The sequence below is a fragment of the Sprattus sprattus genome (genome assembly GCF_963457725.1).
Source record: "Sprattus sprattus genome assembly, chromosome: 21".
Taxonomy (NCBI): Eukaryota; Metazoa; Chordata; class Actinopteri; order Clupeiformes; family Clupeidae; genus Sprattus; species Sprattus sprattus.
The window spans coordinates 920,851-942,874 of record NC_137919.1 but is presented as its reverse complement, the minus strand read 5'-3'; the positions used below and the strand labels follow the sequence as shown (position 1 = coordinate 942,874).

General features: G+C 42.5%; 3 protein-coding genes across 4 annotated transcripts; 1 reads left to right on the top strand and 2 right to left on the bottom strand.

Moving 5' to 3' along the window:
• Positions 1 to 675: 675 nt before the first annotated feature.
• LOC308382339 (cerebellin-1-like) lies at positions 676 to 2,511 on the bottom strand (the record flags this gene model as incomplete). Its single annotated transcript, XM_080860061.1, has 3 exons — positions 676 to 1,141; positions 1,474 to 1,608; positions 2,256 to 2,511. 3 exons carry the CDS (start codon positions 2,509 to 2,511, stop codon positions 858 to 860), a joined length of 675 nt encoding a protein of 224 aa, XP_080716187.1. The 3' UTR covers positions 676 to 857.
• A 2,461-nt stretch (positions 2,512 to 4,972) lies between these two features.
• Positions 4,973 to 12,247, bottom strand: LOC308382427 (kelch-like protein 33). 2 transcript variants are annotated; one of them, XM_080860154.1, is made up of 6 exons: positions 11,442 to 12,247; positions 10,675 to 10,874; positions 9,750 to 10,498; positions 6,419 to 6,597; positions 5,717 to 5,848; positions 4,973 to 5,402 (listed from the first exon to the last, which is right to left on the bottom strand). In XM_080860154.1, the coding sequence occupies exons 1-6, from the start codon at positions 12,241 to 12,243 to the stop codon at positions 5,116 to 5,118; spliced, it is 2,349 nt and encodes a 782-aa protein (XP_080716280.1). In that variant the 5' UTR covers positions 12,244 to 12,247; the 3' UTR covers positions 4,973 to 5,115. The 2 variants fall into 2 exon arrangements, with proteins under 2 accessions (XP_080716280.1, XP_080716279.1); XM_080860153.1 differs by lacking the exons at positions 4,973 to 5,402; positions 5,717 to 5,848; positions 6,419 to 6,597 and adding exons at positions 7,594 to 8,565; positions 8,822 to 8,992.
• Positions 12,248 to 16,751: 4,504 nt separating this feature from the next.
• On the top strand, positions 16,752 to 19,534 carry LOC308382338 (cerebellin-3-like; the record flags this gene model as incomplete). The annotated part of the gene is made up of 5 exons (XM_080860060.1): positions 16,752 to 16,782; positions 17,376 to 17,501; positions 17,833 to 17,955; positions 18,188 to 18,334; positions 19,254 to 19,534. 5 exons carry the CDS (start codon positions 16,752 to 16,754, stop codon positions 19,532 to 19,534), a joined length of 708 nt encoding a protein of 235 aa, XP_080716186.1.
• Between the last annotated feature and the right edge of the window lie 2,490 nt (positions 19,535 to 22,024).

The window sequence follows — 22,024 nt, the reverse complement described above, 5'->3', positions numbered from 1 at the left end:
TAGGATTTTTTCTATCTTTGAGTCCCTAACTTAAGTTAGGATGAGCAGTTAGGATTTTTTCTGTAATGAGGCCCCTGGTGTTGTACCTAGTTTCATGCCTAGTGCCTATTTATAGTGTGGGGCCTAGCTTGGGCCTAGCTTGGGTCTAGAAAGGTGTTGGTATTTGTCCAAAATCGGCCAAGCAGGTGCCCAGGTTGCAGGTTACCTGGATTACTGTGAGTACTGTCTGTATTATAATGTTTGTTTTGTTGGCACAGTTGTGGGGTTGACATAGAGTCCCCCCGTTGTAAATAAATATATGTTTATATTCTCATAAGAAGTTACTATCATCTGCACCAACAACACCACTAAGTCCAGTCCCCAGATCCTAAAATAACATGGGTTGACCACCCGGTCCTTCACATACACATTTCACTTTTTATAATATTCTGTAGATGTTGAAATACAAACTGTCTACTTTGACAACAATTGCATGAGGCTCTGCTTCGTTGTTAAGATGTTTCTACATAGTTTCTAAAATAAACTACATGAAAACTCATCACAAAAAGAATGATTCACATGGTTTTGGAGAAATGGTTTTAATTTTTTTCTCTTTACCTTAACACATGAACTGTTCACCACTGTCACATGAAAAATGTAATCATGTTTAATTTTCAAAACATGTAATTATTTGGCAATTTTACACTTCCATACATGTGTTTTATTGCAAGTGTAATTCGTTTTTTAGCACAACACACATTTTTGGCAATTTAGTTAAGGATCACTTGGAGCTCTGAAACTCTCCATAGCTCTAGATATACTAGGCCAGCTCCTAAAAGAATATTCTAGAGCATGTTAGAGAAAACCACTGAGTCCATCTACAAAGGGAAAAGCAGAAAGCCGCTGAAGGTGGTGTGGCCGTTGAGGTTGTCGAACACCTCAGAGTTCTTCCAGAGTGTCATGGTGACCTTCTCTCCCGCCTCCAGCTGCAGAATGACGGAGTTCCCTCCGGTGTCCCCAGTGTCTCCGGTGGCAGGTGGGTCATAGGACGAGACCATGTACTCACCGTTCTTGGTGAGAATGGCGCCACTCAGGACGTTGTGGTAGCCAAATGTGCTGAAGCTGAAGAAATAGAGGCCCTTCAAAGGAGCAGTGAATGAACCTATGAAAGGAGAGGAGCAGTGAATGAACCAATGAAAGGAGAGGAGCAGTGAATGAACCTATGAAAGGAGAGGAGCAGTGAATAAACCTATTAAAAGAGAGGAGCAGTGAATGAACCAATGAAAGGAGAGGAGCAGTGAATGAACCAATGAAAAGAAAGGAGCAGAGAATGAACCTATGAAGGGAGAGAGTCAATACAGTGAATGTACCTATGAAAAGAGAGGGGAAATGTAAGTATTTTACTCTACAGATTATTACATTTAAACTTCCTAAGTACCTAAGGACACTTGCCGTTATGTGGAGCCAAAAGACTTAACAATGCTTTTGCGTTACCTGTGTTGCTGTCATAGGCATTTCCAGTGTTAGTGAAGATCCGCTTGTAAACCAGGTTTGGGGAGGCATCACTGTGTTTCAACCGAGCCTCACCGGAGGCAGCAAGGGATGCAGAGAAAGCTACCTTTGGTCCTTCTGTCATTCAACGCCAACATGTTAGATCATTGACTCCAATTTATTATATCATATTATATAACATTGTATTATATTATATGACATTATATTATATTACATTATATATTCAAATATCTATTCAGAAATAACAGAAAGCTAACCAGTAGAAATGCAATGTATGAAACATTGTAGTTTTACCTTTAGTTGTTCCATTTTGTTTCTTTATTTGATCAAGCTCCTTTACTGTGGCATTCAGCTTTTCCATGATATCTGTGGATTGAATTTGAAGTGATGGATACAATATGGCTCAGTGTATCATCCAACTCACATTTAGGCATGAATAAATCGTTATTGCAATTTAAACATCACTGCATCAAGTAGCACTTCACATGGACATTCGACAGATATAACATACATTTAAGCATCAAGATGACTATGTGTAACTTTATGATTGATATAGGAATGATGTGAGTTATTTAGTGTGTGACAGAATACCTGTCTGTGTTTAGAGGCTTTTGCATTCTAATTCTGAGCCATGATAAGTAACCTGATATGTAACTAAAGTACAATCAAGTGTGAAATCACCACGAGATATAACTTTCTAACATATAATATTCTGAATGGTATCTCACGTCTACCATGCTCTGCAGCTTGATGTCATACATCACCTTGGTTCTCCTTCCCCAGACGCTGCACCTCAGTCTGGAGTTTCTCTACCTGCTGCTCCGTGGCGTTCAGTCGTGCTTCCAGGTCCCCGTCTTTAGTGCTGGAGTCGTTCAGCTTGGCCTCCATGCCCTTGACCAGGACCCTCAGCTCACTGAGCTCCACAGTCAGGTCTGAATCCCCTGTCCGGGTCTGTCCAGACGCCAGGCCCAGACACAGGCATCCCAGGAGGGCTATGGGGAAAAGGGTGGCGTGTGCCATTGCACTTCTTGGATTGTTTTGGGAAAATGCCTTACGCAGGGAGCTATTTAAGAGCAGCTGGAGGTGGTTTTGGTGGTGTGTGTGTGTGTGTGTGGGGGGGGGGGGGGGCATTTGGGGGCTGCCAGCATGTCAAGACAGGTAAATGTCGGTAGAATCCGGGAAGAATGTGTGTGTCATGAAAACAGGCTTTGACACGAGAGAGGATTAGAGGTCATGCAAATATGCTTCCCCTGCGATGTTTACAGATCATGTGTTTACTGAAAGCATCTGAGCACTAACACTATGCTTCCCCTGTGATATTTACAGATCATGTGTTTACTGAAAGCATCTGAGCACTAACTGAAAGCATCTAGCACTATTTTCACACTGTGCACCAAATGCCTTTCACAAATGTGTTAGAATAGAGAAACTGTGCTCTGTTACTGAATTTTGAAAGATGAAGGGTGGAACAAGCCCAAAATTCAGCATTAAGGAAATGTGTGTGTGTATATATAAAATATAATTCTATCTAATATTTCTATGTATTTTCTATTTTGCACAGATTTCTGATTTAAAAAAAACCCAATAACATTCATCCACCCACACAAATGGAAATGAGTGTCAAAGTGCCTGCTCATGTACAAGAGGATCCATGCCATTCTCTTTCTCTCTCTCTCTCTCTATCTCTCTCTCTCTCTCCGTCCCCCTCTCTCTCTCTCTCTCTCTCTCTCTCTCTCTCTCTCTCTCCGTCCCTCTCTCTCTCTCTCTCTCTCTCTCTCTCTCTAGATCAATCAATATATACAAGAGGATCCATGCCTCACATCCCCTGAAAACAACTATGATATGAACAGTGTATTCTAAGGGTTCAAATACACACACGCGTCTTTTTTCAGGCGCAGACGCTTCAGTAACGCCTTGGCAAAGTGCAGCGGCCAAAACAGCCTGGTCTATAGACTTTTCGCAGCTTATAATAAATCACTCCGCGATGAAAGCGCATTCAAAATTCTTATAATTCCAAACCATTTTTGCCTTGCGCTGGAAAGTTGAGAATAGTTCAACTTCTAAGCGCACCTAAAAAACGCTACAAAAACTCAACGCGTGGTGGAGAAGGGGCGCACACGCAAAGCGCGCCGTACCATAGGAATCAATGCATTTGCTCGCGTCCTGTTTAAAAAAAACGCGTATGTGTATTTGAACCCTAAGGGCTCAGATACACATACGCGTTTTTGTAAAAACGCCACGCTAGGAAATACATTGATTCCTATGGTACGGCGCGCTTTCACGCAAAGCGCATCGTACCATAGGAATCAATGCATTTCCTAGCGTCGCGTTTTTACAAAAACGCGTATGTGTATCTGAGCCCTTAGGGAATAAGGGGAAGATGCTGAGGGACTAGGGAACTGCATAGCACACATTAAACTGTCATTAAACTGTCAACAACTCACTCAACAATAATAATCCCCTGTGCGCTATCTGCTCAAGGACACTGTTAGCATTTCCCTGCACAAAGGAGTCAGGACATGAGTCCGCATGAGTCTCGGGGTAATTAGTTATCTAACAGGGGCGTTATTCAAAAACACCTCGGGCATTTCCAGTCAGCTGTCACAGAACGTCGGCAGTTTCATAGTATGGTGCATTTGGATCGTCTTCAATCCTAAACTAAGATAAACTGCACATTCACAATAACTAAATTGACAGGAAAGTGAATCAAGTGTGTGATTGAAAGGTCAGTGCATCATTTATATAACATATTGCTTAGTATTGCATAAGAGCCTAATATCTGCAACAGGTTTAATCATGCTCAAATTTGCCAATCCACTAGACATCCCAGAACAGCACAAGACAATGTTGAAGCCTCAGACAAGCCTTTTATTAACATACTGTAAGCACTGTAGATGGTAGCACTATGTCTCCTTTATGAATGTTAAATCTTTCTTTAATCTTTTTCCAGATTACACATATGTGTCACACAGAACCTTCAAATCACCAGAAACTCAACACAATAAGTGAAGCCAGTGCCACCTCATATTCAACTTCTGCTTATTTTTCAGACTGATCATTGAAACAGCCTTAGACCTATCATGACCTATTATGCTAATTTTCAATATTCTTCATTTTATTTTGGGTGTCTACTAGAATTGATTTTTCATGCTTCAATGTTCCAAAAACACACACTTCTCTATCCTCGGTCCCTGTCTGAAACGCTCTGTTGAGCTCCTGTGACTTTAAGTCCGTCCGCCCCCCCCCAACAAGCCCATTGTGTTCTGATTGGTCAGCTAGGCTGGCAATAAGTATCTTTTTGTAGCAAAGAAAAAGGTGTTTCAGGTAGCTGAGAAAAATGGTGTCTGTTAGAGAGAGAGTAACTTCTTCTGGCGTTGTGGTTTTTGGAACTTTGCAGACCCTTTACATAGAGATAAAGCTATATAGCACTCTGAAGGACAAGGAAACAAAACCAGAAAAGCATAATTGGTAAATACACATTTTGGGGTTTGAATGTGATGTGTTTGCAAATGATTCACTGTGAGTACAAATGCTTCAGTATCGTCAAAAACATCTCAAGAGTCATTACTTTAACTGCAGACTTTATTTATTGGTCTAATTTATAACCAAGCTGCCACGCATCCTTCAGCCAATAGGGAAGACCAAGAACCCGCTGAAAGTGCAGTAGTTATAGCGACGATCGACAAAGATCCAGGAGTTGATCCAGAGGCGCATGTACACCACATCCCCAACATCCAGCTCCAGAGTCACGCCGTTGGATATGCTGTCGTTCGTGTCGCTAGACTGGTGGTCATAAGAGGACACGATGCGTGAGCTTCCCTTGAAGATGCTCAGGCCCATGTCTTTAGTGGAAGAGGCACGTCCAGAGTATCGGAAGAAGTACAATCCTTTCACTGGTGCAGTGAAGACACCTATTCAAAAGGACAGTTTATCTGCTGTCAGCCATATGGTCAGTAAATGCCGGGCTAACTAAATCTAGTTAACCTTTAACCAAACATACGTCAAAGATGATCAAGAACCCACACAAATAAAAGATTTCTCTCCTATGACCTGAGGTGAGATATACAGATGAACGTGAAGTGTGAATTAAAAGTTAACACTAGTTTATTTACACACACACAGCCAGAATGGTCAGCACTTAAAATAATACCATACATACAAACTTTATTTTAGTCAGAGATTTATATTTCTCCAAATAAAATAAAACCTCACATGAGGACAGTACCTGTGTTTGTATTGTAAGCATTTCCAACATTCGTCAGGACTTTTTCAAAGATGAGGTTTGTCTCGCGATCAAAGGGACCATGATTCCTGCCCTTAGTACTCAGCATTGATGCAGTGAAAGCCACCCTTTTGTCTGTAGGATTTATCACCAACAAAAGAAACAGAATGAACTCAGGACTAAACTCTTTTCTTATGAGCCCTATGGTTTTACACATTGGAACTGTAAATAGATATACTGGGTGTAAATTGCTTCAGTCACTGTCATTTGTTGCCTTTGTTCCTATACCCTTGTGATGATTGACATCTACAAACGTAAGCTTCTAGTAGTTGGTACTCTACACCAAATGTACACCATTTAACATGTTTTTTTGTATATTATTTAGCTCACACACACACGCACGCACGCACGCAAGCACGCACGCACGCACGCACGCACACACACACACACACACACACACACACACACACTATTACTGCAGCATTCATTTTACCTTTAAATTAAATGATTAACATTATTTCAAATAACTGGTCAACATAAACACCACCGCTACCAATCAAACAATGTTTGAACAAATAATATTCTATATTTCTTCCTCCATGACAGCCTCTCACCTCCAGCGGTATTTCAGATACACAATAAGACAGACAGTCAATAACAACACCTGCACACAGGTACTCAATTAGCATTCAAAATGGCTGGTACCTGCTCTCTCTCGTTCCAGCTCCTGCTGTGTTGCATTAAGCCTCCCCGAGAGCTCCTCCACCAGGGACCTCAGCTCCTTCAGCTCACTGTAGATGTTAACGCTGGAGAACTCCGACCACTGACCACTGCACATGCAGGCTAGTGACATCAGCACTGATATGACAGCTGTCCTCTCCATCCTGAAATGCATATTTGTTGTTGCTCTAGGTACCTCAACTAATATATATAGGTAGATCTAGTTACTCAGTAACTCGTTCTATGGCCACTTTCCTAGAGCAAGGTAGAGATATTGATCCAAATCTTTTTGAAAACATCATTTAACTGCCATTTGGGGAAAATCCAAGATTACATTCATTCATTCTGAAATAGTCTATTTATTTAGCGCTGGGTGTTTCAACTGACAGGACTTTCCAATGATAGGAATAGGAGGATAACGTTAAACAGTAACTAGTTCTTTGACCCCTTTCAGTAGACCACAGTAGATGTATTGATCCAAAGGTTTCCCACGGTACTGGCATTTGGAACAAATAGGGAATTTCCCAGATTGCCTATATTGCTTTCTAAGAAGTGTAATTTCCTGCATAAAATTGAATAAGTGAAGTCTGGTAAAACATGGGTGTTCATTTGCATTCATAGTTAACATGTCAGATAAGTCATACTGTATCTCAAATATTTCATGCTTTTTATGAACAGTCTAAGTGTTATAAATTACTCCAAACATGATTTGACTCACATTCACCTGATATTGATTCAGAAATACAGCATTTCGCTCTTTAAAAAACATGCTTGCTACCGTTAAACTTTTCCCACCTCACATTCACGCTCACTTAAACATAACACTGTAAACATTTGTCCTGTGTCCTATCTGACATAACACAATAAATGTCTTTGGCCTCTGCCTATGGCTCCTTGTGAATTAGGAGCAGCATGAAACAATAAGGCTTCCCCCCATGTTCCCTTCACGTCAGCTAGATAATTTCACATCATCACATCTCAGTTGATATCTTTATGTAAGGGATAATGTATAGAACGCAGGTCATTGTCGGGAAAATAAGCCCCGACAGGGCGAACAGCATCCCGACGCGAAGCGGAAGGGTGTTACTTCACCCTGAAGGGGCTTATTTTCCCGACAATGACCGGCGTTCTATACATTATCCCGCTTATTATAAGGCTACTTGCCAAAACAAAAAAATAGCTTAACACAGTGTCTTTTTACAATGTATTTGTTACTATACGTAGTGTTAAAAAGCAGAGAAATAGTTCGCCAAAGACGTTGAACTTCAAAGACGTTGAACATTCTTTAGAACACAGCTGCTCAACCGTCCGCTGAAACTCCATTGATGGAGCATTCTACAGCATTAAAAAGAGCTGTGTAATAAACCCGTTGCCATTGACAGCACAGCGGTCATTATATGCAGGTCATTATATGAAAATAAGTACCTGCGAACGTTGGGGATGGCCCATTCAAATCAACAGGGCTTTTTGGAACGTTCTGAAGAGCCGTATAATAATATCATGTAACAAACTGGCCATCCACAATCTGCTACTGTTCATGAAAAGCAACACATGAGCGTTTGAATGTTCTTCAAAGGGATGACATATCAATCACACCATCTCATGCCCTCTTTCATTGGCGTAGCTGGTCAGGTAGGCGGAGCACACAGGCACATATGTCAGTGTTGGGGCCTGGCATCCTGCCCACGTTCTGCCAGCGTCCCGTGGTTGGGTCGTATCGGTGCACCAGTTTGGACTCGCTGTAGTCCTCCTGACTGTACCCACCCAGGACGTACAGCTTATCCTCCAAAATGGCCGACGCCGCGCCAACATGGGGGATGGCGAGAGGAGCGACGCTGCACCAAGAGTCTCCGATGGGATCGTAGACCTCACAGGCGAGGAGGTCCGTGTAGAACTTCCTGAAGTTACACACACCTCCGGCCACGTAGAAACGCCCGCCCAGGCTCTCCATGCTGTGCCGGGCCCGATCATGAGCCATGTCGGACAAGTACATGGTTCCTTTCTCGGGGTGGTAGAGGAACACGGACACCAAGCACTGGTGCTCACAGTTCATGCCTCCTGAGATGAAGATATCGCCCTTCCACACGACCGCTGCGTGGCCACTGAGGGCTTGATCCAGGGGGCGAGTGAATCTACAGATAATATACCAGAGACGTGCATTCAGAGTGCTGCGTTGTTTTACCATGGCATAATACAATACAATTGGATAGTTTCATGCTGTGCTTGAGGTTTAGATACGATTTCCAAGACTAAACGGAGGCAATAGTTGGAAATGTACAGCTATGATGTTAGGCTTTCCCACAGAATGATTGTCCAGAACCATTTTATTTTTCCTTCATGAGGCACTGGGGTCTGCACAGCTCAGCATCTACCTCTCAGCCTCTTTACCTCCAGGAGTTGCTGTCAGGGCAGTAGACCTCCACGCTGTCCAGGTTTGTGTTGCTGTCCTTGTCTCCTCCGATGGCATAGAGGGCACTCTCTCGAACCACCACTGTGAAATTGCTCCTTGGCTCGTGCATGTCTGCTATCTTCTGCCATGTGTTGTGCAGTGGGTCGTAGCTGCAAAGACAGCATGGAGAAGCAGAGCAGAGGGCAGGAAGGGTCAACAGTCTTTCCTCCATCAGGCTGCTTGATGAAATGTTGACACACTGAGATGTGTGAGAAATACAACCTAATGATCAGTAACTAGTATAATATTACATTTACATTTACATTAACATTTAGTCATTTACAGTAGCAGACGCTTTTGTCCAAAGCGACGTACAAAGGAGAATATTATATTTTAGTTTATTAGTATATAAGTTAATAAAGAATAATTATGAGAATATTATAAAATGAGCCTCAGAGGACAGATGTAACACTGACATTAAAAAAAAAACATGAATAACATAAAGACAGGATCAGACATGGCTCTAACCAGAAGCCTGACCCATAACATGAATAACATAAAGACAGGATCAGACATGGCTCTAACCTGAAGCCTGACCCATAACATGAATAACATAAAGACAGGATCAGACATGGCTCTAACCAGAAGCCTGACCCATAACATGAATAACATAAAGACAGGATCAGACATGGCTCTAACCAGAAGCCTGACCCATAACATGAATAACATAAAGACAGGATCAGACATGGCTCTAACCAGAAGCCTGACCCATAACATGAATAACATAAAGACAGGATCAGACATTGCTCTAACCAGAAGCCTGACCCATAACATGAATAACATAAAGACAGGATCAGACATGGCTCTAACCAGAAGCCTGACCCATAACATGAATAACGTAAAGACAGGATCAGACATGGCTCTCACCAGAATCCTGATTTCATGGTGTCGTTATTCGCATAAAAGTGACAACCTCCAACGACGTACAGCTTCCCGGCCATGACAGCAGCTCCATGTTGAAAACGGGCCTGTTCTGGAATGTCTCCCAGTGTCCTCCACTCGATGTCCTTCACAAGGCCAACTCCGCTCCGCAAGGCATTGGCAAACCACAACTGCCTGCTGGGAAGACGCATACCCATGTCGGGGTTGAGCTGGTCCCCGCCGATCAGCACCAACGCGTCTTTGGGACGCCGCACCCGGAAGCACTCTTCAGAGCTGGCCGTCCCCAAGCCAAAGTCCTTCAGAGCCGTGCCATGCAGCTCAACTTCCCCGTCTGCACTGCACTCCATGCGCAGGTTGATAGCACGCACCTCACAGAACTCTCGGAAGGTCATGAGAGGGAAGCGGACGCCTGTCATCAGCTTCCGAGCCTGGGGTAGCCTCTCCGAGAGGTCGGCTTCCAGCCAGGCAACCACTGCCCGGAACACGGTCAGCTCAGAGGGGGTGCACAGGCCGTCACAGCACAGGTACCCCAGGAGTCTCTCCGCAGGAAGGTCTTGGAACTTAGGAGTGACTGACACCTCCTGGAAGTGTCTGAGGACGTAGTCGTCTGCTAGCTCGAGTAGGTCTCCCATGGCGTACGCTTCGGCGAAAGACGCCACATCCAGACAGGAAGTTGCATCTATTTCCTGCTCCAGGAAACCGAGGCACAGAGAGAGGGCGGGCTGGATTTGGAACTGGAGGGCGGAACAGACTAGATCAATCAATCAATCAAACAATCAATCAATTTGTTTATTTGATCAAGAGGGACAGTGTACATTCATGAACATTAAGATGTAAATGCACCCAATTATAGCCAAAAGGCTAGTTTCCATTGGCAGTCCCCCTGCCAGAGTGAAAAAGGCTATACAACCTGGAGGGCGGAACAGACTAGATCGAACACCCGCTCCCAGGACAGATCCAACGCTCCGCTGTAGAAGCAGTGGAGGAACGGCTCCAGCTCCTCCCCACCTAGAGATGGCACTGAGACGGACCTCTGCTGGCACTCCCTCATGCCGCTGGAGAACATGCCACGGAAGTAGTCACTGCTGGCTGCCAGGACCACCCGATGGGCTACAGGGGAAGCAGAGAGGATGGATGAAGCTATGATTAACTACGATGGGCTAGAGGATAAGAAGAGAGGATGGATGAAGCTATGATTAGCTACGATGGGCTAGAGGATAAGAAGAGAGGATGGATGAAGCTATGATTAGCTACGATGGGCTAGAGGATAAGAAGAGAGGATGGATGAAGCTATGATTAGCTACAATGGGCTTCAGGGGAAACAGAGAGGATGGATGAAGCTATGATTAGCTACGATGGGCTAGAGGATAAGAAGAGAGGATGGATGAAGCTATGATTAGCTACGATGGGCTACAGGATAAGAAGAGAGGATGGATGAAGCTATGATTAGCTACGATGGGCTAAAGTTCCCCCAATCCTCATGAGACTTATGTCTGAAGTTTAACTGTTGTTGATTTTAAGAAATAAACAATATCACTTATATAAATCAACATTTTTGTTGATATTAGCTGTTGGCTGTTACATTTTTGTATCATCAAATTTGAACTTTTTAATTCATTTTTAGATATTAAGATTATAATTCTGATGAGGTCGTTATCATCAGTCATTTTGACTTACCAGTGAATTCTCTGTCTTCGGCCTCCAGCACAACATCACAGCCAACCTTTTCAACCCACAGCTGTCTGATGGCCCGCAGACTCACGTCCAGCTGGTCTGAAGCAGAAACCCTCTTTTTCTTCTCCTCTTCTTTCTTCTTATTCCCATTATCCTTTTGTTCTTCCCATCCTCCCCCTTCGCAAAGGTCCAGAACTCTCTGCACGCCGAGTGCAAGAGCTGCAGCCTGGATCTGGGCGGCTGTGTCCCTGTGAAGAGTAGTTATGGCTCCTGAGTAGGCAAACTCCAGCACTGCTGCAAGACCCAGGTGGTTCACCTCAGGGCCTAAATGTACCTGGATCTCCCCCCTGCTACAACCAGCATCCTGCTCCTGCAGCTTCTGCTGGATGAGGGAGCTTACGGCAGCGATGACACTGGAGTGGGCACGGAGGCTCTGCCCATTCTGAGTGCTCAGAGTCAGGTCAGTGAGCAGGGAGGAGTGCCTGAAATCCTCCAGAGTCTGAAACATCTGCTGTGTGTAGGTGGCACTGTGGTATGTCTGTTTACGCTCCTCAGAACCCGTCTCATCCGTGCTCCGCGCAGTTCCTCCTTCGTCCTCTGGGAGGCGGTAGTTGTGTGTGGATTCTTGCCATACGCTGTGCTTCACGCCCATTCTGTTGTCATTGTAGGCCTTGATCCAACTGAGCCTCCTGTTCTCCTCCTGCATCTTCTCCCCTCCCTCCTCAATCATCCTCTTCCTCCTCTCTTTGTCTCTCCTCCAGCGCTCCTCCCACTCCAGGGGAAGGTATGGTCTAGTAAACTCCATGGTCTTCTATGGTCTAGTAAACTCTATGGTCTAGTAAACTCTATGGTCTTCTATACAGCAGATGGTGAGAATGTTTACCTTTTAGCTTCTGGACAAACTGCTCTCTGCTCTGTGTTGAAGACCGCTACCCTGTACACCATTCCCTTCCTGTCCTGGAATGACACACACACACACACACACACACACCCACATACCTAGATACACACACACACACCCACACCCACACCCCACACACACAAACCTAGAGATACACACAAACCTGGCGTAAACAGTCTAATTATAGCTTCTGGGTCAGGGATTGTGTTTCGATGGGCAGAGGGCTCCCCCTGCCAATGTTGTGGCTCCTGGGATATGTGAGTTTGAAGTAAGGCAGACTTACATTCATTTGGAAACACTTTATCGAGCAGATCTTAAAAAAAATTTGTGAAAATAGCTTATCTGCTGTTGTTCACACACACACACACACACACACACACACACACACAGCAGTGTTTCCCACCCAGCGATTAAATCGGCCTTGGTCTGACAGTCACTATGACCATGCAGAGTGCCCTGTAATAGCCCTTATCTAGTGTCTCCATGTGTTGTTGTCAACACAAGAAATAGGAACAGAGCATGTATGGGTCAGATAGGAAGACAGAGATGGACAGATAAGATGGAAATAACACGAGGGATGAGTAGGCTTCCCTTCTTGGTGAGACCTTGCTCCTCATTTCCAAGGCCCCTTCAACTAACCTATGAACTTGTATTTAGCTTGTGTGTTTTACTTTGTTAGACCTGGAGGACGTGTGATGCTCCCAAGACATACCGTATTTAATCTAACTGAACAAGCTGCCCTGGTCTTTGTAGCCCCTCTGTGTGCTGTGTGTGGTGAGTGGTGTGTGTGAGGGTGTGTGTTTTGTGTGGTGTGTGTTTGTGTGTGTGTGTGTGTGTGTGTGTGTGTGTGTAAGCTAGGTCATATATCGGGCAGACTTCAGCTTTATCTGTGCCCACTCTCCTCTTTGTCAAATGTGTCACACACACCAACTTCCTCTGCATAACAACAGGAGAACCTGTTGAACCTGCTTTATTGTCTTACAGAGATAAGAGTAATCTGATTGCATATTCATGGTGACTGCGATCATTCAAGCTGGTTTGGCAAAATGTTCATCCGAGGCCATCTTGTTCAACAAGGTTGGAAGCCGTAATTGTCATACTGATGTTGCTATGGTGCTCTTTTATATTACCTGTCCGTATTTTTTTTTGGATCTAACGATGTTTTTTATTCATGCTGGTTTGTGTGTTGATTAACAACGACTTTTGACATTGGCAAGACCCTGTGACACTGCAACACCGCCTCTGCTCTGAAATGCTCCAGGTCTTTCATGTGTCATGGCATTGTGTGTGTCATCTGGCATGATAAAGACAGTCACTGTTAAACTACACACTGTAGAGTCTGTAGACTGAACAGTAATAGTATGTATTTGAAGAACAAGGATAAAGGTCGGGAATGGGACTTGGTTTTTCCTGAGTATCTCTTCAGACTCCCCAGCTTTTAGGTTTTAAAGGATTCTGCTGCCCCCTTCAGGCGAATGGAGTAAAGACACAAGTGATAAAATCGAGAGGCCAAGCAACCTCACAGAAACATGTAGATTAAGATATCAAGATATGGATGATACTCTCTAAACCTAACCTGACTAACGTGTAACATCTCAGTCTCATGAGGCCGATGGCACGTGCGTTTGCTTTAATAAAACTTTGCTTGTGTCCTTGTGTGTAAGTGTGTGTGTGTGTGTTCAGGACGCGTCCAGGCCCAGGGTTTCATAATCCGTTCATGTATACGCCTGTGCAACGCTAACCCTCTGCAAAAAAGGGGGAAACTAAAAATGACACAATAGTTCACAATTAATAGTTCAGACACAGACACCCTTTCTCAGCTCAGAACCATTCCGCAAGCTGTCTGCTAAACATCTTGAGGTATTTTTCCAAGCTCCGTAGCACGTTGGTAATACAACAACTGCAGTCATTATAAAGGTATGTGATATCAATCTATTTTACCACAACAAATATTACATTACTTAATGTTTTACAAATTTCATTATTGCATACATCTACAGAGCCAGAACTGTGCTGCATATTCATATATCTTTAGACTTTTAAATAACTTATTTTTTCAAGACAGAAAGTATGACTGTGAGAAGGTGAGATTCCCCCCCTCTTCTCACTGTGACTCACATTAGGAGTTTGGCCCTGGTGTCGGGTGGACTCCCCCTCTCCAATGGTTGGGACCGGGCTCCCCCACAATAGTGGCTGGACTCGGGAGACCTGATTGGTCCAATTAAGCCCAATGGACTACCCTATTTAAATGGTGACTCATTTTCATGAGGAGAGACTTTTGAGAGAAGCATTGGAGGAGCGCTGAGCTTTTGGACTGGCACAAGAACACACTTGGCTGCTGTGAGGTGAAGTGTAAAGGGGTGTTTAGATCTGGGAACAGTGTGTACCTTGTTTCTGTGCTTAGTTACTGTGCCTAGTTTCTGTGCCTAGTGACTAGGCACAGAAACTACACACAGAAACAAGGCACAAAAACTAAGCACAGAAACTAGGCACAGAAACTAGGCACAGACACTAGGCACAGAAACTAGGCACAGAAACTGCACAAGCCTTGACCACATCCACGGCCTTCTCTCAAAGGAACTCAAGCGCCCTCTGGTGAATTATCCACCAAATGTATTTTCAGTGACCCTTCTGGCTCTAGAGAGTCTCTAATTGAAAATCCGCTTCTCCCTGCTCAGATTTTCCCCTGATAATACAACAGAAATGAGAGTGTTACTGAATAGAACATAGTTTGCACCACAGCCAGTCTCTGGGCGACATCGATTGTTGTGTGTGCCCTGATGCCGTATGTGTGGTTGCGTACGAAGAAGGTCATAGAATCTGCCAGCCGACATGCGAAAATACTTGAAGTGCATCTCTTTGTCAATATTCTTCATAGGATGAATAAGAGCTGAATAAGAGCTGAATAATCGCCTGTCCATGGCCTCGGTTGATTTAGTGGCCTTACAGACCACCTCCGCCTCCGTCTCCTCTTCTGTGGTTGTTCTCTTCTCCACATGTGCAAAACAAGCATTTGCTCTTCAATGTTCAGCAGCTCGAACTCCATACACTGTGCCGGTTGCCATCGTTAGGATTGCCCTCTCTGCCATCGTTCACTGTGTGTGTGAAGAACAAGGACGGGAGGGCGTAAATGAACAATCAACGACTTCCACGGGATAGTTTGTTTCAACCTCCCTGGAAAAACACTGTGTGCTATATGCAGTTTTGCAAAGGTGCTAATTGCGCTGCGGTCGCAATGTTAGTAAATGAGGCCCAGGTCAATCTCTCTACAACAGAAATGCTTATATTCTGCAGTGAATTATTGACTAAGATTTATCATTATTAACTCATTATTAACTAGGGGTGGGAATCTCTTGGCACCTCACGATTCGATTCAATTCCGATTCAGAGGTCAACGATTCGATTCTAAATCGATTATTTTCATTTTTACACATTGTTACACATCCATTTTACGTTGAAATGCAAGCTGCATCGATTATTGCATTGCTTATAGAAAGTCAAAATTGTGACAAGAAAAAGCTTTTTCTCTAATAAAGCAAATAGAGAAGGTAATTCATCTGTTGATTTTCTTTGATTATCAAACACAAAGTAGGAAGTGATTTTAGACTCTGAGTTGCAAACTCAAACGATTTAATAGTCGAAATGCATCGATAATCGTTTTATCGGTTTCGAATTGATAACCGATAATCAATCGATAATTGCATTTCAACATAAAATGGATGTGTGGATGTGTTTTTTAAAAAAAAATTTATTACAAAATCGATTATAAACTTTTCTGAATCGAGACAGAATCGTTTTAGAGAGAATCGAGAAAAATCGATTAATCGATTTTTTTTCTCCCACCCCTATTATTAACTCTGAACCTCAAATTCTGATTCCTTCACACCAATGTAGTGACTTTTCCCTGAAGAATGTGCTGTGAGACACTGTGAGAGTGTTTTATTTATTATGGTCATTATCAAAGGGCAGCTTTTCCATCAACCGCTATCTACTATGGTTGCTTCTAGAGCACTGATATAGAAAAGTGATTAAACATTTTCACCAGATCAACCGCATAGGTGCTCTGTTACAGAGAATTAATGATCACCTGCCAGCCAATCAAAAAAGAGCATTCCTCAACTCTGGTGCAATAAAAGATGATTTTATGTATTAGCTTGTGTAAACTAAAACCGCTCACTCACAAACAATCCAGCACCTTACAAAACAAAACAAAACAAAACAAGCTAGGCAGTGGTACTGAGCTGAACAGTGATACAATGCGTCAGGAGCATGGAAGGGAGGGATGTTATTTGATTGGCTGTTAAACTTTAATATAAACAGCCTTTTCTCCAGACTCACTGTCTGTATCTGTTATCTCTGATTGTTGTGCAGGGCCATCTCATGATTCTGTGCCTCATTAATGCCAAGGTAACATGGCTGGCAGTGAAAACACAGGACAACATGGTGAGATACTCTATTAATTCACTTTTGCTTTTTTTTTTGTTTGTTTGTTTTCCAACTTCTTTCTTCATTTTCTTTTTGTAACTGTCTTTCTTTCTTCTGCTGAAATTGCAATATGGTCTTTCTACCATTTAACATTAAATACATTTTGGTGGCAACCAGAGACATGCAAAGATAAATACACCTTTTGTTACAACTAGCTTCCCAGGGAATGTATTGTGTCACTTTGTGCTGTAGGTGCAAAACTTAAAAATAATACTTGTACTTAAAAGGATACATAATCTCCTAGCAGCATTTGCACTATGACCAGGTAAAAATATTTTTTTGTATGTGGTTGCTCATTATCATGTTAATCCCATTTTAATTGTTGATTGATGAGTTGGTTATTTGTTTGTTATGAAGAGAGTTCACTTGGTGAGAAATTCAACATCTGACTTCTCTTTTTCTCCCCTTCTTCTCCCTATTGTGTAGATGGAAGCATGCAACCTTATTGTTCGATACAAATGGACCAGACTGGCTTCCTCAAATGAACGCTTGTCATCCTCAAATCTACTTCTGACTTCTCTTTTTCTCTTCTGCTTCTTCTTATTGTGCAGATGGAAGGAAGCAACTTTGTTGTGGGATAAAGATGGGCCCGACTGGCTTCCTCAAATTAATGGTCGCCGTCCTCGCTGTCCTTTGCATCACTTTGGTGGCAATTCTGGTGGCCTTACATGTGAGCAGTGAGTGTGATTAATTCAGGCTCTTTCGACTGTGTCTATATACATAATTTGTGTGATATGAAACAACTCAGATGGTTGAGCTAAAAATATGACACAGTTAGTGAACAACTACCCAGTTTGTCTGAATTGACAAATTATGTAGCAGAATCTAAAAACCTCTTCAACACTCTGGTTCATTTTGTTGTTATTTCTACGGTGATGCCAAGTACATGAATTCAGTGTGAGTGTATTTCACATAGAGATCTACATGGCTGTGAAACCCCTTCCCCTGTTGGAAAGATTGAACATCAATTTAATGTTGGGTCTGTATTAATCTATTGTGCTCATACAGGGCAGCTATCCACAGAGTCTCAGTTTGAAAAGCTGAAGAATGAGCTGAAGAGCATTATGTCCAACCAAAATGACACCATGGCAGAGCTCGACACAATGAAGAGACAAAATGAAACAGCTAAAGGTAGAATTAAATGTTACTGTGTCGATACTGCAGAACTTGTCTGCTACTAAAATATACTTATAATGTTTTGCTTTTCTATATTATATTATATTATATCATATTATATTATATTATAGTGGGAATTGATTATATAACATGGTTGCATTGGATTGACAGTATTGATGAAAGTGCTTTTTCTGCATCTCTTGCGACCTCTGGTTATGTTTACTTATTATCGTTTTTCTACCTCCAGATCAGACCCAGCTCAAGGTAGCGTTTTCTGCAACCCTTAAAGCCTTCGATGCACCTTGGGGAGCTGTTGGTCCTCTCCCACAAGACACAGTCATGGTCTATAAAGGAGTGTTCCTCAATCTCGGAGGAGCATACAACCATTCAACAGGTAATGTGCTCCCTTTTAGAACTTGTACATTATTATCAAAAAAGTAAAACATTTCTGTGATATTTAATTTGCCGAGGACAACTAAGACAAAAAAGCAGAAGGATAAAAAAGTCGATTTGAAATGACAATTCTTGCACGCCCATTCCATAACTGTCAATATACTTACAAGTCTAGAACTTTGTGCGCATTCTTGGTGCTCAATATTCGGTATTTTACAGTATTCAACAACCCTGCATGTGAACAGGGCCTTATACTGTAGTTTGTTAGCCTGACAATGTCATACTCATAATTCTAGTCAGAATATGAGTCTGATACTGCTCCATTGGGCTGTTATTATGGAGCGTTTTTCAACCGAACCAGGAAAAAAAATGCCTCTTTGCTTAATTGGATATACCTAGAACCAATCAGAGCACCGTAGTATGGCCATCGGATCCCGTAGGAAAGATGACAAAAACATCTTTTCGATCAACAAATGCCTTGATCGCGTTTCTCTGTTCCTCTTTCAAAATGAATGCGCTGTCAATGTATTCTAAAACAGACTTGAATCCCCAAATTTTAGCTCTCCAGCGGTTTAGATCTCTTACGGTTGATCATCTGTCCATCATCGTATAAAAGCCTGCCCTGACAATTTGATTGGTTGGACCGAATCCTAACTTCCCAACGGAGCAGTGCCAGACCAAACTTCCAGACCTCAAATGTTGTGGGCGGGGCTAAGTTCGGTTTGGTATCCAGGCTAGTAGTTTGTAGTATTTATGTTTGTTTGTTTGTGTTATGTTTATACAGCCTACATTTGTATTGTGTGTATTCATTACCGTACTTAGGTACTGCTTGGTTAAATTTCCTTTAGGATCAATGAAGTATCTATTGATCGCTATTCCCCCTCCTCTCATTATGTATCACTTTGTGTTTCTCGCTCAAGGAATCTTCACTGCACCCGTGAACGGAGTCTACTCCTTCAACTTCCACATTTACGGCTACAGCAGTATTAACATGGGCGTGAGCCTTTTCAAGAACGAGCAGCGCATTTCCACCGCCTACGACCACCCCTCCTCTGACAGCACTGACACGGCCAGTAACAGCGCTCTGCTGAGTCTGAACAAGGGAGACGAGGTCACCATTCGCCTTTGGGCCGATCACCAGGTCCTCATGAGTTCAAACAATCACAATACCTTCAATGGTTTCCTGGTTTTCCCCCTGTGACCCCAATGCAAGCAATACTTCTCACTGCCCCTTAGAGTGGCTGTGGTGTTGTGTGCAGTCAGAGGGAACCTACGAAAGGTTTTGATTAAAGTGGCATTATGCAGTAATTGTACTTCAGGGTTAGGGTTAGGTTAAGCAGTTTTACCTTAATATAGCAGCATAAAAAAAATTGGGGTGCTACAATGACTTTTAATATGGAGAATCGCTTGCCATACAAGGGTCTGTAGGCATACTACTGCGTTGTGTAGGTTTGCCTGAAGCCGCCAGGTTTCTACTGTCTGCCGAACTAGTAAGTAGCTTATTTGCCATCTTGCTTTGTCTTGTGTTGCACCTGCTTGATGTTTGACTGTGTTAGGACAGTTGTTGACTAACTAGTTTGTCATAGTGTCAAAGTAAGCGCATTTCAAGCGGTTTCGCTAGTTTTAGCTGCTAGCATCTCGTAAGTGATAAGCAATTCATCCGTTATGCTGCTTTAATAAAGCATTTGAAAGCAAATCTGTGTTCTCACTACCTCTGTACTACCTAAGATGGATATATATATACTGTATATATATATACAGTATATATACTGTATTTAGACACACACACACACACACACACACACACACACACACACACACACACACACTCACATTTGATGTAAACATTAACATTTACCTGATGTAGCGGACAGGACCTACGTCCGCTTAGTAGGGGTAATCAACTTTTCCCTGAAAGGCTGCAGATCAAAGGATCTAAGTCCCTAACCCCCAGGCCTACTAGTTTCAAGCCTAATCTGCCCTCAAGAAACGAATAGTAGATTAGCAATAATTTAACAGTTGAAAATGAGTTATTTATTATACTAAATCAATTGAAATATTTAAACAAATACAAAGTACATAGAAATATTTTGGTTACTCAAAATCACACATGGATTCACATTTCACAGTTGTTATTCAAACCTGTTACCACTACTGTTGGCCAACTTCCTAAACCTGAGCGCTCAGATATGATTTATCATATTAATCTAAAGAAATTGGAATTTTACCCCTTTCATTCACTGTTTCAAAATATTGAAAATAACGAATGCATTCAATGGAATCAATGGAATCAATGCTTTATCTTAAGCTATGATAACATAACATTTGAATTCAGAATTTAAACAAGGTTACTTCACAGCAAATGAACAGCAGTCACGAAAGATAAGTGTCCTCTCACCCAATAGTTGTTGAAATGTTTTCAGTCCAAAAAATAAGTAAAAATATTCAGTTCAGTCACGAAAGACAAGTGTCCTCTCACCCAATAGGTGTTTTAAACAGAAATGGTTTCAGTCCAAACAATAAGAAAAAATACTCAGTTCCAAGCTGAAGTGTCCTTTAAAAGTTCCATCATTCAGTCCAGAGCAAAATACTCAAATCACACAGAGGTTTGGTTGCCCTCATAGGAAAAACGGACAAGGAACAAAGCAAAGTTTCAGTCCAGGCGGAGTTAGCTCTCTCCGTGGCATTCGCGAGTAACACAATAGTTTTTCTTCACTAGAGCTTGCTGTTAAATAACACAAAGTCAGGTTACATCACCTCAAGTCCTCCCTATAGTTTGCACTCGGTCGCTGGAGCTCTAAAGCAGTCTCTGATTGGCAGGGCACTGTCAAACTCATTAGCGGGAAAGATCCAAGAACAGCGAACACAAACCAACGTGATTGTAACTTCTTCCCTTGGCCGGTGCACGCGCCTCGCTATCGTCTTAAAGGCACCCAGTGCAACTTTATGTAAACATTCAATGAAAAATAAACATTCAATTTCTAGTCTTTTTTACACGTAGTAAGTTTCAATAACTCCATACCATTACATATCGACATTCAAGGAGCAAAGATGAGACGTCGTTGTGTGGTGAGAACTGATAGAAAATCGTAAACAACAACAATCGCGCGTGGGGAGAAGCCATTTTTCCATTGACTGGAAGCCTGCTTTATTTATTTTAGGTTACAAAAAATAAAGAAAATGGCGGCGATTGTTGTTGTTATTGATTTTCTATCAGTTCTCACCACACAACGACGTCTCATCTTTGCTGCTTGAATGTCGGTATGTAATGGTATGGAGTTATTGAAACTTACTACGTGTAAAAAAGACTAGAAATTGAATGTTTATTTTTAAGCCTCGAAAGTTTCACCGGGTGCCTTTAATGTCTAAGAAGGCAAAAGGCCAATCACTCTGTGTCGCTAACTTAAAACTCTATTGTGCATTAAACTGTATCTTTCACTCTTTCCATTCTGCAGTCAGGCAGCTGCACTCACGTTCTCAACGGTCTCTGACTACTTCCTGTTTAGTTTCACCTGTATTCCAACCTGCTGATTGGCTGCTGACTACACGTGTAAGAAATTAGTAAAAAAAATAAGGAGGAAGAACAATACATGTATAATACTGCAGTAGCAGCCCATAAGTTGAATAAGACTTTCAGAAACTGAGATACGGATGAGCACGCGTTCAAAAAGGGCGTGGCAAAATCTCAATG

Coding starts and splice junctions, on each gene's coding strand:
- LOC308382427 (XM_080860153.1), bottom strand. CDS start 12,243: ATGGAGTTTACTAGACCATACCTTCCCCTGGAGTGGGAGGAGCGCTGG. Junction 10,499..10,674: donor TAGTCTGTTCCGCCCTCCAG/GTTGTATAGCCT, acceptor TCCGCCCTCCAG/TTCCAAATCCAGCCCGCCCT. Junction 8,993..9,749: donor ACCATGAAATCAGGATTCTG/GTGAGAGCCATG, acceptor CTGTCTTTGCAG/CTACGACCCACTGCACAACA.